The sequence below is a fragment of the Gopherus evgoodei genome, chromosome 15, assembly GCF_007399415.2.
Source record: "Gopherus evgoodei ecotype Sinaloan lineage chromosome 15, rGopEvg1_v1.p, whole genome shotgun sequence".
Classification (NCBI taxonomy): domain Eukaryota; kingdom Metazoa; phylum Chordata; order Testudines; family Testudinidae; genus Gopherus; species Gopherus evgoodei.
In genome coordinates this window covers 2,839,430-2,856,477 of record NC_044336.1, presented here as the reverse complement: position 1 = coordinate 2,856,477, position 17,048 = coordinate 2,839,430, and the positions used below count along the sequence as shown (strand labels likewise).

General features: G+C 45.1%; 1 protein-coding gene across 2 annotated transcripts in view; it reads left to right on the top strand.

Annotated features, from left to right (window-relative positions):
* Positions 1-14,659, top strand: part of GAS7 (growth arrest specific 7) — a 112,082-nt gene extending 97,423 nt beyond the window's left edge. Inside the window, exons 12-13 of one of the 2 annotated variants that reach the window (XM_030534848.1) lie at positions 3,808-3,906; positions 12,943-14,659. In XM_030534848.1, the coding sequence (XP_030390708.1) occupies positions 3,808-3,906; positions 12,943-12,966 (123 nt within the window). In that variant the 3' untranslated portion in view covers positions 12,967-14,659. Of the gene's footprint in view, positions 1-3,807; positions 3,907-7,988; positions 9,342-12,942 lie in introns of those variants that run through there. The other variant, XM_030534847.1, reaches the window with a different exon arrangement.
* Positions 14,660-17,048: the final 2,389 nt, after the last annotated feature.

Here is a 17,048-nt window from a genome sequence, read left to right as displayed (position 1 = left end):
ATTTCTGTGGGGGAAAGGAAATTCTGTGCACACCATGTTAATTTCTGCAAAATTCTGCATTGTGCAGTGTCGCATAATTCCCCAGGAGTAATTTAAGGCCTTCTGAAGCACCTGTAAGTGGGCTCCAGGGCTCTTTTCCAGTTCACCTCACATGCTCCCTATGGACTTGCTCCAAACAGAGCTACCACAGGGGCTTTAAAGATTGCAGCCGGTTCCTTTCAAGAATGGGAACTAGGAGCTATCCTGACAGGCAATTTAAAAACCTACACATTTTTTTCCTTCAAACAAATACAAAAGAATGAGCCATTCTAGATCAGACCTGGGCAAGTCAGAACTGAGTGCCCAGTGGGCAGACCCAGCATTCCACACTCAAAACTCACTAACTTCCAGGGGAGGCAGGTGGGTAAGTGAAAATCCTGAGAGGTGATCTCTTCAGAGAAGTAGAATGACTGACAGTAAGTAACTATCTGTCTCTCCTACTATGGGGCTGGATTGATTATTTTCTCATTTACACTGGGGCAAATTCATTGACACCCATCATGCAATTACTCTTGCTATGTACTGGTGTAAATGAGCAGGATTCTCACTCCTGGGGAGTTGATAGAGCTCCCAAGTCCTGCAGCAGCAGACAGAGCCCACTGCCCAACAAGCAACATGAAAGATTTGTTTTAAATCAAAGAAGGTTGAGAAATGTTCCCACAAGTCATACACATAAAGACTCTTGACTGAACTGCAGTTCAGTTCCAAATGAAACCCATACTCAGATTTTGATTATTATCTTTTTAAATTTTCTTTACTTAATGTCCTCAGGGAAGTTTCTGTCTAAGGGTATGCCTGCATGGTAGCTGGAGATGTAATTTCCAGCTTGGATAGATGTACATACACTACTTTTGATTGACCTAGCATACTAAAAATAGGTGTGTAGTCACCACAGTTCAAGCAGCAAGATGGGCTAGCTCAGTGGCTCTCAAACTTTTTTTACTGGTGACCCCTTTCACATAGCAAACCTCTGAGTGTGACCCCCTTATAAAATAAAAACACTTTAATATATTTAACACTATTATAAATGCTGGAGGCAAAGCAGGGTTTGGGGTGGAGGTTGACAGCTCATGACCCCCCCCCATGTAATAACCTCGCAACCCCCTGAGGGGTCCTGCCCCCCAGTTTGAGAACCCCTGGGCTAGCTGCACCTAGACCCTGGGTGGATTGTACTTGGGGTGGCTAGCCGATCCCAATGCCCATGCCGCTGCAGCTACTCCACTCTTCATAGTGCACTAGTTCAATCAAAGCCAGTATGGGTACTTCTGTCCAAGCTGGATATTATACCTTCAGTTCCAGCGTAGAGGTGTCCTTAGCCACATGCAAATCAGTCACATGATCCTCCTCACAAAGAATTGTTTGGTTCCTTTTTGAGTGATGGTCGCTGTTGTATTCCACTGAGGGTTTACACATGCACATGTGTCTGGAGCCAAAGAATTTGAAAGTAGTGTCTGTTAGTCAACACATGCACCCTTGCTCTACCTCATGGTTTCATCCAAGGTGATAAAGGGCGAGGTGGACTGACCATGCCCTCAGTTCCTTCTCACCACCTCATGGTCCGAGTGGCCCCCTCATCTGCTAGTGTCCCCTCATCTCTCATTGACACATCTAAAAAAAAGTTTTAGAATTGTGCATAGTTTTTCTTGTTGTTTTCACTTGTAGTTCTAGTGGTTTTAGTGTTAATCTGGGGAATTAAGAGACTTTCGGGATCCATTTTTCACCAGTCCCCCCCCCTCCCCGCCCAGCACCCATGAATGGGTACTGAATTATTCTGAAGGTGCCAGGATCCTGCCTTAGTTCATTCTTGGTCAGCAACAAGTGCCAACTCTGTCTCTAGTCCTTGGGAGAAGCCTACAGTTCATCCAGGTCCAGTATCTGCCTGTCCTTCCCAAGCCATACCCAAGAGGGCTGTGCTCTCCGCCTCAAGAAGCACTTTGTTGAGGTCTCCGTGAGGCCTCAGTTGGATCCAGGCTGGGGAACCCCCCTGTACATCGATCTGAGAAACCCAGGAGCACGCCTCTACCACGGAGATCGAGTCTGGTTCTGCCAGTACTATGGACCCCACACCAGTGCCTAGTTGGGAGGGAAGGAAGCATGCTCATAAGCATGGCAGTAAGTCTTCTTCCAGGCCCAGGAATAATAATGCCCATGAGTTCCACCCATGAAGAAGTGGCACATTCCAATGCACAGAAGCATTATAAAAATTTGCACAGCTTGGCAGATCCATCAGTACCAAACATCACGCCACACATGCCTTCCAAGTTGGCACCCCCTAAATCAAGGCAACCATCAATTCCAAAACAGCCCTCCATTCTGGTTCCAGTTCCAGCTATAGAGTGTATCAACTACCCGAAGTGGGGTTCCAAAGAGGATGGATCTAGGCTGTTCTCAGTAGTGGCAGATGACAGAACAAGGAGCAATGGTCCCAAGTTGCAGTGGGATAGATCTAGGTTGGCTATTAAGAAAAACTATTTCACTAGAAGGGTGGTGAAGCACTGGAATGGGTTACCTAGGGAGGTGCTGGAATCTCCATTCTTAGAGGTTTTTAAGGCCCATCTTGACAAAGCCCTGGTTGGGATTATTTAATTGGGGTTGATCCTGCTTTGAGCAGGGGTTTGGACTAGATGACCTCCTGAGGTCTCTTCCAACCCTAATCTTCTATGAATCTATGACAGGATGATGTATCTGTTGCTCCTCTGGGAGTTTTGGGTGGCACTGGAAGTTCTTTTTCTGGAAAGGTATTTAACAAAGAGACAGCATATAGCAGGTATATGAAGAAACTTGCCAGCATTAGTGCATGTGCTCCCCTATCCCCAAACTGCATTCCACTGTGCTTTTCAGTAAGTGACCACCAGAAATATCCTGTGAATATGGTTTCCCATGATGGAAGGCAGAAATTTGCTCTTTGCATGTCATTGTAGGAGACAGAGCTTTCTTCCTGACAGAACAGGATTGGGGAGTCAGCCAACCAAACTGGCAGGCGTGTGATGGTGCCGCTAGGAATGTTTTTCCTTGGTCTAAAAGCTTGACAGGTCTGACAGGCCAAACTCTCCCAGCAGCATCAAAAAGCAGGCAGGGACCACGTTCAGGGATTCTGATGATGTATCCAAGCCCCAAGAAACACAGTGGCCTGACCCTCAGTGAGGGCAGAAAAGGATAGGCCCCGAACTAACAGTCAACTAAAATCTTGATTGTGTCCACTCCTGGCTGGCTGAGTTATGGGAAGCTATTGTACACATAGCCATTCCCCCGGTGAATGAGCTCTCTGGGCATAACCCATGTCACCAGGCCTCCAGAGCAGTGCTTCCAGGGTGACTTGTGAAGCTAGCAGCACAGTAAGCAGGGCTGCAGCCAGGAAACAGGACCTCCTTGTCCCTGTCCTGCCCCTGCCTCCAGAGGCAGCAGCCCTCCACAGATCCTGTAGTTCCTGCCTTTCTTCATCGCCAAGGACTGTCACCTTCGGCAAGGTTCAGAATTGTCAAGGAACTGCACAAGTCTCCTTCCCAGCTGCACTGGTTCCTTGCTAGTTCCCCCACCAGCTGCACTGGACACAGGCCAGACCTGCTGTTGCTGCTCCTGCTCCTGCACTAAGTGTACTTACTTAGACACTGTGCACACAGCCCGGCTCTGAAGCCCAGACCTGGGGCAGCTGCCCCAGCTGTCGCCAGTAGTGGGAACTTTGACCATTAGCAAACCCTACGCCGGGCCTGCATGTAGCACTCTGGGCTCAGCCACTGATCAAGATATGGGCCTATTTTTCTCTCACAGGAGCTGGAAAGGCTGGAGGTGGAGCGGGTGGAAATGATTCGGCAGCACCTTTGCCAGTACACACAGCTGCGGCATGAGACAGACATGTTCAACCAAAGCGTGAGTCTACTTTTTGTTTAGGTCCCTTTGGTCCAAGAGCTGTAGTGAGGCTCTGCTGAACTCCAGCCTGGTCTTGTATACAGTGTGCCAAGTTCCACTGTCTAATGGAGACTGACAGTACGTACAGACTACCCGCCCTATCGGTGGGTTGCGATCGATTTATCGGGGATCAATATATTGCATCTCATCTAGACGCGATATATCGATCGCCAAATGTGCTCCTCGTCGACTCCGGAACTCTACCGGAGTGAGCGGTGGTAGTGGAGCTGACGGGGGAGCTGCGGACATCGATCCCATGCTGTGAGGACCCGAGGTAAATCAATCTAAGATACTTCAACTTCAGCTACGCTATTCACGTAGCTGAAGTTGCGTATCTTAGATCGATACTCCCCCCCACCCCCAGTGTAGACCAGCCCTAAGATGTAAGTGGTGCCAGTTTGGGAGTCTGTGGTTCTGCACCTGCCACGTATCTCCAGAGACATCAAGAGCCTGGGGGCGAGACAGATGGAAGAGCAGAGAAGCGGGTCAGAAGGGGCACGTACACTGGAATGTTTCATTATGAAAGCCCTGTGGTGCAGAGTGTGGCTGAGAAGTGCTTGACAGGAAGGCATAAGGCAAAGCAGCCCCTTAGTTTAATTTACACCTCTCCTAGATAGATGCTTCTCACTCTCCCAGCAGTACACACAGCTCCACACAGTCCTTCATTGTTGCAAGAAAGATGGCAATCACAGCAACCATTATTTCAAAATGAAAATGCAAAATCTTGTAAAACTGGCACCTTTTCAAATACTTGCATATATGGTACATATTCTGATGTGCGTGGTATTCAGTATATTGTGATATATTTTAAGGTATATATTCACATTACAGAAATCATACAATCATAGCCATATACATCATAACATATACTGATAATTGTCATAGTGCAGGTTGTCCCAGCGCTCCCCACTGCACTCAGGCCTGGTGCCATAGGGGAGCCATGCCTTGGTTTCCCCTTACCAAGGCAATAAATAAGTCCAAGCAGGCCTTTGGGAACCACAGAGCACCTTCTTCGGCGGGTCTCTTTTATGAAATAGAAAAGAACCACACAAAACATAAGCAAAATCTTCAGTCATCTCTTCTACCAGAAACCCTCTGCCTCTGGGTGTAACTAGTCTTACAGCCTGGCTCTTTAGCCACAGATCACTCACACGCTGAATTCCTTGCCTGGGGTGTGGGCCTCCACAGGGTGTTCTGCTGGCTGCTACTCTTTCCCAACCATGCTGCTCTTTGCTGAGTAAGTCCCTAGTGGCTCCCTGAGAGATTCCATGCCCAGTTCATTCTCCTGGGCTGCACCTATCCCTTCCCTAGGAGACCCTGTAGGGGAGGGATAGCTCAGTGGTTTGTGCATTGTCCTGCTGAACTCAATCCTTGAGGGGGTCGTTTAGGGAAAAGGGGACAGTACTTGGTCCTGCTGTGGAGGCAGGGGACTGGACTCCATGACCTTTCCTGGTCCCTTCCAGTTCTATGAGATAGGTATATCTCCTAATTTATTAACAACATTTTCTCTGAGACTGCTCCTCTCTCTGAGAGCAGCTTCCCTAACCAAACTTAGGTAGCTGTTTTTATTAGCTCCAGGTGCTTGTTTATTAATTAACCACTAAGCAGCCATCTAGGACAGTGAATTACTCCCAGATAGACATTCAGAAGGCAGTCACTGGGCAGACTGGGCTGTGACTCTCCTTAAAGGGCCAGTCACCCCATGATAATAATATTCAAAATATAGCTGAAAAGTCAAGCATCTAAAAGTTAGGAAATACTAGAGTTACAGCTGCCTGTGCAACCTTAATTTGGATCCTTGTGCATATGTATTATGATACTGTCTAATTACATGACCACATATTTTATTCACAGGCTGATCATGTAGTTTATCCTCAGCATTCAACATGTGCCTCAGTTACTACGAACCATCTAAATGTTATACCCAGTTTTTATTTCTTCATGGGTCTTTCTGTGGTGCTCATCACCATAGCATCTCAGTCTCACAAACATTAATGAATTTACCTTTACAACACCTCAAAGGCAGGGAAGTATTTTATGAATGGGGACAGGAGGCACAGAGAAATTAAACTCAACTGAAAAAGTCCACAGTAATTTTGAGTGCCACCGTGATTGGGTGATGAATTTTTCTGAGTTGTTGAGCTATTGAATTCAGTTGCAGTTGCAAGTGCTCAGCACTAGTGCAAATCAGGCCTCAGATATCTCAGGCTGGTCACCCACAAAATAGGAACACATAATTAGTGGCCACTTCTGAAAATTTCCATTTTAAGTAGTTTAGCACACAGGAACTCTGCTGCAGAGCCAAGGAAAGAACCCAGATTTCACAAGTCCCAGGAAGACTGCTTTAAACACAAGCTCCTGTTTTCCCTTTCTGCAATTCACTACCACAGTCACTGCATCCTTTCTATCTTCTGCTGTGGACATCCCTGCCTCTTTTAACATCCATCCCGTGCACCATATGAGGCAGGTGCCCTGTGAAAATAATAGTATATTAAATACTTGTCCATAATGCAAACACACAAGGAGCCAAATTAAGGTTGCACAGCCAGTCTTAATTCTGGGATAATTCATAGTCCTTCATTTTACTACTGTTTGACAATTCTTTTAATGTAATTTTTGTATGGAATTCCCTGGCAGGGGAAGGAGGAGGGGGCTGATTCCGTGTTTTAAGAAAAATGGATCAATACATGTGCAACTATTTGCTAAGGAGCAGAATGTTATCAATCAGGTTTTGTTCCTAGCTCTTGGAGGGAAGGGTGATCTAGTAGTTAGATCAGCCGATTGGGAATTAGGATTCCTGTATTCTGTTGTACAAAATGGTGCGTACATTCATCAGTGAGTTTGTAATGGTAAGCAAAGAAGAGAATTTTACAGAAAGGAAGATGAAACACATAGATGTGGAACTTCCTTTGTGAGAAGTGTAGGTCAAGAATTGGGGTTCTATTCCAAGCAGTCCCAGAAGCAACTGTTCTAGTCTTTACTTATCCTGTCTGTAAAATATGGGAAAAATTCTTAACTCCCCATTCAGTACAGAGAGGAGGTGCTCCTGCCATAGACAAAGGCATATTTTGATTTGGAGGAGCAGGGATTTTGCCTGAAACCCATATGGAAACACAGTTCCATGCAGTCATTCCAAAACAATACAATGTGACAAGATTGAGCAATCATTGAACAAGTTCAGCTGCAAATGGTGATTTTCCACATTTTAAAACTTGGCTAAATTGAGACAGATTTTTTGGGAGACAGTGTAAGACATTTTTTTGACCCTATGACTATCCCCCTGAAAATGTCAAGTTCCTGCACCAAACACATGAAGGTCTAGAGGGCTTCAAGCAATGGTTTGATTTTTTTTTTTAATTGGCAGGTTTTTTCTCCACTAATTTTGTTCTTCCCAACCCCGAGGCCCAACCCCCTGCCCCAGCCCTGAGCCTCCCCCAAACCCGGAAACCCCTCTGGACCCCCCTCCTGCACCCCAAACCCCTCATATACAACCCCACCCCAGAGCCTGCACCCGCAGACGGAGCCCTCACCCTCTCCTGCACCCCAGCCCCCAGCCTAGAGCCTTCCCTGCACCCTGAACCCCTCATTTCTGGCCCTACTCTGGAGCCCACACCCCCAGTTAGAGCCCTCACCTCCCCACATCTCAGCCCAGTGAAAGTGGGTGAGGGTGGGGGAGAGTGAGGCACCGAGGGAAGGGAAATGTAGTGAGCAGAGGGCAGAGCCTTGGGGAAGGGGGCATGGCTTCATTGAAGGAGCGGGGCTAGGATGTTCAGTTTTGTGCAATTACAAAGTTGGCAACCATACTGTCACAGCAGGAATTGGATGCAGCATACACTGGACTTGCCTCACCAATGGTATGATTCCTCTTGCAAAGCCTATATTTTGTCTGACCTCCCATTTATGGATCCAGGTAATTGAGAGGAGGCTGCTACTCCTGCGACAGTGGCACAGCTGATTCAGTTGCAAGGAGATCTTACAGCCGGAATTGCTCAGTGTTCTGATATGTGCTTTTGATAATTTGCTTCTCATTCTGATCTTTTTAGACAATAGATCCTGTCGATCAGTTACTTCAAAAAGTGGAGCCTGCCAAAGACAGGGAACTGTGGGTACAAGAACACAAAACTGGAGATATCAGACCTGTGGACATGGAAATATAGACTGATCTGATTAGTGATATGTGATGGGTTCGCTGGTTTAACCAGGCTAATGAGTCCTGTAAAGGGTCAGAAGGCATACAGGACGGCGAAAGGGTTGCTCTGCTACCAGATACCTTGTATTTATTGTCTGTAGAGAGTATCTCTGTCACATTTGATCATCACATCAGTTCCCATTGTGCTATGCCTTAAGCTCCCAACATTCCAGGGTTAAGAAGCCAGATGTCTGTTCTTCCTGTCAGAAGTTTCCAGCTGCCAGGAGAAACCGAGGCCCTTGCTTCCTGGTAAAGAGAGAGCTCTATTCTTCAGTGACTGTGCACTACACCCATTGCATGACTCTCTTTGTGTAGAATGTAAGAACAGCCATGCAGCAAGCCTCTGCCATGGAAGCAGACTAGTCATTTGACTATGATGCTGGAAGCAAGGAGCTCCTGAACATGGATCCCAGCACTGCCACTGCTCAGCTGGATGGCCTTGGGCACATCACATAACTTTTCTGGTTCCTCCATTTATAATAAGGGGCTCATAATACTTACCTACCTCACAGGGGTGTTGTGAGGGTACATTGATTTTGTATAATACTTTTTAGCACAACTACCTTGCTGCGGTAGTATGTCTGAGTGCAGGGAGGTACGGGCTTTTCCCCAAAGCAGTAAACAAGGCAAAAGGCTAGGAGAAAACCCCACAGTGGAAGGACATCTGTTCAAGTCCTTCCTGTTTTATAATCCCACTCAGAGACATATAGACCCTCTATCATCTCCATTTCTCTTTAAGGCTAACAGAAAGTAAGACTGAAAGGGACCTCTTGCACCATCTATTTACCAGGAAGAACTCGGTTGTGCTGTAGCTACCTCATTAATTGTCTGGTCGACTTAAGTGACAAAAAGAGGACACCTACCGTGGAATAAATTTGATCTTCAAGTCCAAGCCTATATAGTGTGATGTCCTACAGTCTCTGCTTTCTGCAGGATCTTCTAATGCTCCCTTTGGGAGGGCATTTCCCAACCAAATTGATCCAAGTTTAAATTAGCCTTTGTTTAATTTCCTTGAAATAACTCCTAGTTTGTAGCCTTTTGGATGCGCATGCACTCTCTGTCTCTCCATTTCCTTCTTGCTTTCGTTGGTGTTTCTTCCGCCCCCATCAGATGTCTGCAGATAGTTACCAAGTCTATTCTATTCTATTCTACATAGGTTTTTATACTGCACTCATCACTAGTATCTGAGCTCTTTCCAGCAGTGCATTAAGAAGTGCAGCTACACATCTGTCACATGTTGTTTGTTCTCTCATCCTTCCTCAGCAGGAGAAACATGCATGTGTCTTGTTTTGGTAGTTTTTAAAAAAACCTTATGTATTAAATATCCCTGTCTCTACATGTTTATATTAGCAAAGGCAAGGTCAAAATAATGTGCCTTGCACTTGGAGCTTGAAAGTGGTGAGGTTATAATAATCATTACTTCCTGGGGGAGTTCATTCCACAGTCTTGGACTGGCCCCAGAGAAAATTCTGTCTCCTGCACAAGTAAACTTGACTCTTTTGTTGAGTATTCCACTGTGCCAAAAGAGCATAGCTAACCATGGGCTTCATCTTGGAGCTTTAGATGGTCTTTTAGGGCCCTGACCATACAGTGCTTTGAAGATAAGGACCAAGACCTTGAACTTGATTTGAAATTCTATGGGAAGGTCACAGTGTAGAGCAAGAGGACAGGCTCGCGATAGTCCGAGTTGCTAAGGGGAGACACTGCAGTGTTTTGCACTAGTTGGAGTTTCCAAACAGCTGAAGGTTTCATGCCCAGGTATATCACATTGTTGTAATCCAGCAGTGATGAAGGCACAAATAATTGAGGCCAGGTTTTCATCTGCTAGGATGGGACAGAGATTACTCACAGCTGTTGTGATGAGAGAGGTCAACATTAGCGAGGAATCCAAGAGTACTTCTAGACTACAGACTGAATAGACCAGTTGTGGATATTATCCTTCAGCTGAAGAAGACTTTCATCGGGACTGCAAAGTCTTCAAAATATTCTACTCTGCCAAACAGATTTTCTAAGGCACCAAGCACATGCATATCTATCTGACATTCATTGTAGTTGAAGGTGCCCAATACTGTTGAAAATCAGGCCCTTAACCTGTCCTTATAATGTAGCCCCTTGTCCAATGTTGTTGCTTTTCTCTGAATTTGTTCCTGTTTCTCACTGTCAGAACTAGGGACCGAATACTCACCAATGGCATTTGATATTTATAGCTCTTCGCTGTTATACAGCTATGTAAGTTTGACATTATCTTTGAATTACAGTTTTTTTTGTCTCCAATATTATTCCTGTTGTTAAACTTTGCAGTTGACCCCTTCTTGACATTGCATAGGACTGCAAGATCCTTTTTTTAGATTCAGCAGAAATCTTGGTTATGGCTCTTTTGGTCCTGCCACTTGATTAACTGGAACAGGTTTGGAGAAGGGCTATTAGGATGATCAGGGGAATGGAAAGATGATTTTAGAGGAAGTTAAAAGAACTTGGCTTGTTTAGCCCAGCAAATACCTTCACACTTTCTCCCACACCACCCGATATGCGCAGGAGCACCCTGTAAAAACTTGCAATGCCTTTACACTATCCTCCTTCAAATGCCACCTTACAGCTCTCCTCTGCCATCGTGCCTATAAAGCTGGTGCTGGGACTGCAGCTTAGCACTCTGATCACAATCATCTCCCTGTTACCCTGAGTTGCTCGGCTTTCTGCTCCTTCCTAACCTGTGAGAAAGGTGTCAACTCCTGAGGGGTGGGGGAGAGAATGCCTGCTTCCTGCAGCAGCCATGATTGGCTGCTCTTCCCCAGGAGGCAGACAAATGGGGCCAGTCAATCAGAGAGGAGTTTTCCCTAGATGGTGTTAAAAATATGTGCCCCTCAGCTACCTCTCTCACCATTTAGAAATGTTATTTCCTGGGGCTACACTACTGCATATTCTGAGCACTGGCTAGACTAGAACCCAGTTCACCTGACTTGCCTCGCTGCTCTAATGAGTCCATCACATTGTGATGACCTGCCTTTGCTGCTATTTCTCTGATCACTTTCCAGCCTCATCACTTATTTGGTTTGATTATTATTACATTGGTTTTCTGCTTTAGTGATGTGTCCTTCTGTTATCTTTACTGAGCATTTTAGATGACAGGCACTGGAAAAGTCAACAAAATGTAGGGTAATGTTTTCAAAAGTCCAATTTCCAAAGGTGACTTTAGCATTTAGGAACCTAAGTCTTACTGCAGGTAAATTTGAAAAGTTTTATCTATTAGCATAACAGTGGCTTTCTCCCAGTCCTCTGGTACTATCCCAGTTTCTAAGATTTAGTACAAATTAAAATGAATAATTTGGAGAACTCTTCAGCCAACTCTTTTAAAACTTGTGTGCAAATTATCAGTTTTGCAGATTTTGTGTAACATCTGTTTTAGTTACTGTTGAAACAGAAAGTGTTTCACCATAATTATATAAATAAATAACTACATAATCCAGCTTCATTCCAAATGCAAGACATAAATATTTATTGAACACTTTTGCCTTTTCTGCATCATTACTGACTATTTTAGCACTCCATCTAGTAATGAAATCTACATCCTGGACATAAATTAAAATTATTATTCTAACCATATTGACCATAGATTTTTTGGTAATACCTTTAGCTTCTATCAATTACCTGCATTTCTTAACTTTAATTTATTATTATCAATTTCCCCTTTTTTATTCATCAATTTTTTTTGCCTGTTTCACATCCCTTCTTAAGCTAGTGGACAGTTTTATGGGTATTTGTTTTTTGTTTGTTTTTTAACTGAACAGCCTTTTCTCATGACTGAAGAATTGTGGACTTTGGGACATGTAGGAAAGCATTCTTAAATGAGTAACTATTTTAATGCATACATTTCTATTTAAGTGTTTTATTCCCAATCAGTTTTGCTCATAATTAATTTACCTTTCAGAAACTGGCCCATTTAAAATGCTAAGTATATATACATATTACTAGTTGGGATTGTATTATTTTTGCTCATAAATATTTCAGGCAGATCATGATAACTAGCACTTTTTATGTCAGTAATAAATTAATCTTTGAGTCAGAATGAGGCCTGCAATACTTTTTTGTGTTAGAGAATTGTCATGTTTAATTTAAAGAGTTTCCAAAGAAGTTTTACTGTTGGAACTAGAAGATCTCCAGTTTATGATTTGTGTATTTGTTTCCACATAAAGGACAATTAGTGAGAATTTCCCAGCATTTCTCAGGATGTTCTTTGTCACATGCCTTGTTTTTCACCCCAGAGGTGGTATACTGCTCTTTTAGCTAAATCTGAAACAAATGCAGGTATTTTGAGCCACATCCCTCAGCTGTGGGTCCGCAGCTTCTTGTATCCAGCTGACTGTCAGTCTTGGCTTTTCAGTAGCCACTTTCCTCAGCCTGTTTGTCCTCTAGCTCACCAAGGGTGGAATATTTATTAGCATTGTCTAGGCTGAATGGCTTTGTATGTTCCCCTTCATTTCTCCCACATTGTTCAATCTCAGTCACATCTACTCCCTCCATGGCCTCAAACACTCCCTTTCCCCTCACAACTGCAGCGTAATCTATCCATTTTAACTTCTTGATGTTATCAGCAAACTGAGCTTGTGTGAATTCTTCCCATTCTACCACAGGATGCAAAACAGTCTGCATGTCACACACACGTAGCCTTTTCTGTCTTCATACACTAGCCTGCCATGTAGTTTTGGGCAGCCATTTATTGATGCACCTTACTTAAAACAAACCATCTTTTTAAGGCCTATCTTTCTCACTCTTTGAATTCCTTCTGGAACCAACCCATTTTCTGTTTCCAGTTCCTTGCTAGGTGGATGTGCTAAGTCCTGGCTTTAACAAAGAAGTCAGATCTGCCTCTTCAATGACTGACAAGCCCCCTGCTGTTCTCACAGATGAAGAGCTACCAAACAAGGCTGCTGAAAGATTCCCAACCGGCTCTAAAAGCTCTCAGCTCCATAGCCAGCATTTCTGTGCAGCCACTCAGCACTCAGGTTGCTGTAAGCCTGCGAGGAGCTCACCCATAGGAACACTGGGTCAGTGACTGAGACAGCCTGAGAGCTCCGGAGGCTGCATTTTTCAAGACAAGTGAGTTATTCTAAAAAAGCCATGAAGTCATGGAACAAAATCCTATTAAAATAGCTGTTTTCTCCTACCAGAGTAATTTTCTCATATTCAACTTTGCCTGAGTGCACATCTGGAGCAGCTTCCCTGGAACAGCTGTGACTTTGTTTGCAATGAGCACTAGAAGCAAACCTTCTTCATTGCAGTGTATAAAAGAGGGAAATGTTTGCTTGCTCACAGGGTTATTGTCTCATTGTGTTTCACTTTGCTCTGCAGTTTCACACTGCTCTGTTGCTGCTTTCCATTCGCATGTTTCCTGCACAACAGCGTTACCAATGTGCACAGCTGTTCTCTGGCAGAAGGTTACATTCCTAACACCCTATTTTAACAACATATCAGATATTTTCAAAGGGAATTCTGACTAAAGCTTTTGGAGACGGTTAGGTCAATTGATTCAAATCAGCACTAGTAATAACTGCTCAGAGTGTCTGAGAAGGGTACTACCCAACCTCTGCATTTCAGCAAGGTTTTAAAAAATGGGTAAATTGGACTCCTCGGTGCACATATAGAAATACATGATCTGTTCTCCAGAAGTGCTGAGCATTCACAAGTCTCTTGGAAGTAAATGGGAGGTAATAGGCAAAGAATCTTTGGAAATCAAACTACTGATCTAGATGCCTAAAGAAGGACTTGGTCCTAATTAAGGCTTCTATTTAATAAAAAGTTGTGACCTTTCAAGTCATCAGCAGATGTCTTGCCACCCTAATACAAAACCACCAGTTCTGCTACTAATTATGAATGACATTATGGCCAAAACAATGCTGGGAAGAATTCAAACGGGACAAGACCCATAATGTACTCATAGAGACATACCCTACTGTTGTTCCAGCTCCTTTTCACTATGGCTTGTGAACTGGCCTCCCTGATACTCAGTAATACAGAGATTCCCTGGTCACTTCTCAAGGGTTCCTCAGGGTACTTGTGTATGGCAACACCCAAGTCATGTCCAAAGATTTCCCAGGTTCCTGGGATTGCGGTGATGTCCAGAACCACATCAGGCCACCGCATGACTCAGGGTCCCACCTACACTAACCCCACCCCAGGCAATCTCCAAGACTTGGGAGCACATGCATTCTTTCTCTGACATAATGAGGACACGTTCTTTTTCATTAGCATGTCTTTTCTCTGGGGATTTCTCCTCCACACCTGCTATCTGTGCAATGGTCATTACCTCATGTTTTAAAGTAGATCTTATCCATAAAGGTACGTGATTTCTGTTTCTGAATGCTCAGCTCCAAATTGTTGTTTTAGACACATTTCCACCAGAGCTGTATCTGTTTCCAAGCATTTTGTTCTTCGGTTTAGATTTTCAGATGTCACTGTCAGGGCCGGTGCAAGGAAGTTTTGCCTAGGGCGCAAAACTTCCACCTTGCACCCCCCACCCAGCTACCCCTGACCCCTCACAGCAGCTAACTCAGCCCCCACCCGGGGAGCCCTCCCCCCTGCAGCAGCTACCCCCCACCGCGACAGCTAACCTCTTTCCCCCCCGTCCTCCCACGGCAACTAACCCCACCCAAGGAGACTCCCCCTGTCCCCCCACGGCAGCTAACCCTGCCTGGATAGACTTCCCTGCCCCCACCACGGCAGCTAACCCTGCCTGGAGAGACTTCCCTGCCCCCGCCACGGCAGCTAACCCTGCCTGGAGAGACTTCCCTGCCGCCGCCACGGCAGCTAACCCTGCCTGGGGAGACCTCCCCCTACGGAAGCTAACCCTGCCTAGGTAGCCCGCCCCAGCTCGCCTCGGCTCTGCCTCCTCCACTGAGTACGCCGGCACTGCTCTAATTCTCCTCCCCGCCCAGACTTGCGGCGCGGATTGGAGGAGACTTAGAGCTGGCCTGTGTACTCAGCGGAGGAGGCAGAGTGGAGGTAAGCTGGGGTGGGGAGCTGTTCCCCTGTGCGGCCCCTCCCCCCCATTACTGCGGGTAGCCCTCCCCGCGTGGCCCCCCATCCAGCTCACCTCCACTCCATCTCCTCGCCTGAGGGGACTTTTAGGCACCCCCAACCACTAGGCGCCCTAGGCGGCTGCCTGGTTTGCCTAAATGGTTGCACCTTGCCCTGGTCATTGTCATGTTTATATTGCACTAATGTTCAGAACAAGCTGTCATGCTTCTTGGATACATTTCTAAAAGTGACTGGTGCTCAAACTGCTTCAAGCTCCAGTGGTTGGAAGTGCAATTACTCCTTTTTGGGCTATACACCACAGACTCCACTAATCCTTCCAAGTCTGTTCACCAATGGGACCAACACTTGGCATAGTTTGATTTCTAATTTTTAGTCCCATGCACTCCACAAGGCAGAATCTTTTTGTGCCTATCTGAAGATACGATTCTAACATGCGTACATTACTAAAGTCTTGTAAAGACCTTTTTAATAACATTTCAGGTCAATAGCATAAGAAACAGAGAAAATATTTACTCAGATTTGAAACAAAGATGTGCAAACTTAAATTCCCTCAACTTATATTAAGTTGGACTATTTTTTTAATATGGTATGAAAGACAAACTCAGCAGGAATGCAGAAAAAGCCTACCAGTTACTGTGTTCAGATTCCCTGAGTTCCAGGAATACAGTTTGAGCAAATTGGTTTCATTTCTGCAGATTTCTTAGGTAACTGAACAATGGTTTGAACCTCAACTGCAATTCCACAAAAATACAATTAGTAATTCCCCCAAATTCTAAGTGCCTCTTTAAATTGTACCTGCTACAGTTACACAAGTATAAAAATGCATAGACCCATCTCATGAACTTCCACAGCTCAGGTGCAGCCAGTGTACAGACCTCGTCAGCTTTCTCGGTTCCCCTTTGTTGCTCCCATACTGTCACTCAGTGCAGACCCAAACTCACTTGATGTTACCTCCCTGATTATTAATATCAAGAATAGACATCAGAAATGCTTGCCACTGAAACTCTAGCCATGCTAAATAAACACCCATCCACTGCCCCTTCGTCTTGCACTAGCCTCTGCTTCTTTCTCCTCTGCTCTTTGTTGGGTCTATTTCTTGTTTTGGGAGAGATCCTATGACTTTCTAGTGCACATTCATTTCAGTGGAAGTTGAGGTCATTCAGCATTTCACATGATCAGGAGCTTTGTCACACGTGCCTTGGGAGGGTAGAGTCCTTCATGCCACTCAGAGAGAAATGACCCTCTCCTAAAGGGCATTCAGAACAACCTTCTAAGCTAATCTTCCAACAAGGAGCCTTCCATACAGGGGTGCCATTAAAACAAGCAGGAGACATCACATAATGGGTCTGAATAAAGGCCACACTGGACCCAAGCAAATGCTGTTTTCTGCTGAGATCCCTGTAAATGAGGACTCATCCCTCAGAGGCTGTCAGTGTGGGCAAAGTGACTCAGCATGTCGGAGGGGTTACCGTGTGTAATGGCTAAGGATTGGGACTGGCGTTTGAAGAGTATTTGTTGGGATGCTCAGGTTTGCAAGATGTCACTGTCCAGTCATTTGGATTTAGGAACGTTTGTCCTGAGACTTGCTGCTCCTTCAGAGTAACGGGTACTTGGGCTGCGATTTTAAAGCTGCCTTGGGGGTTTGACCAATTTCCATTCGCTTGGTCATACACAGGGAGAACATCATCTAGGAGCAAGAGTATCAGTCTGTTCTGGACAGAGCAGGTGGCAATATCAGACAAATGGAATCTACTCTTTTTAAAATTGCTGTCTTTGTTTCAACAGTCCAAAAGAAGGTGGGAAATCCAGTGAGTAGTTTGGCAGAGAGTCTAAGTGCAGTTGTTCAAAAGCAGATCAGATCAGTGGTGAGCCATGTTCTAAA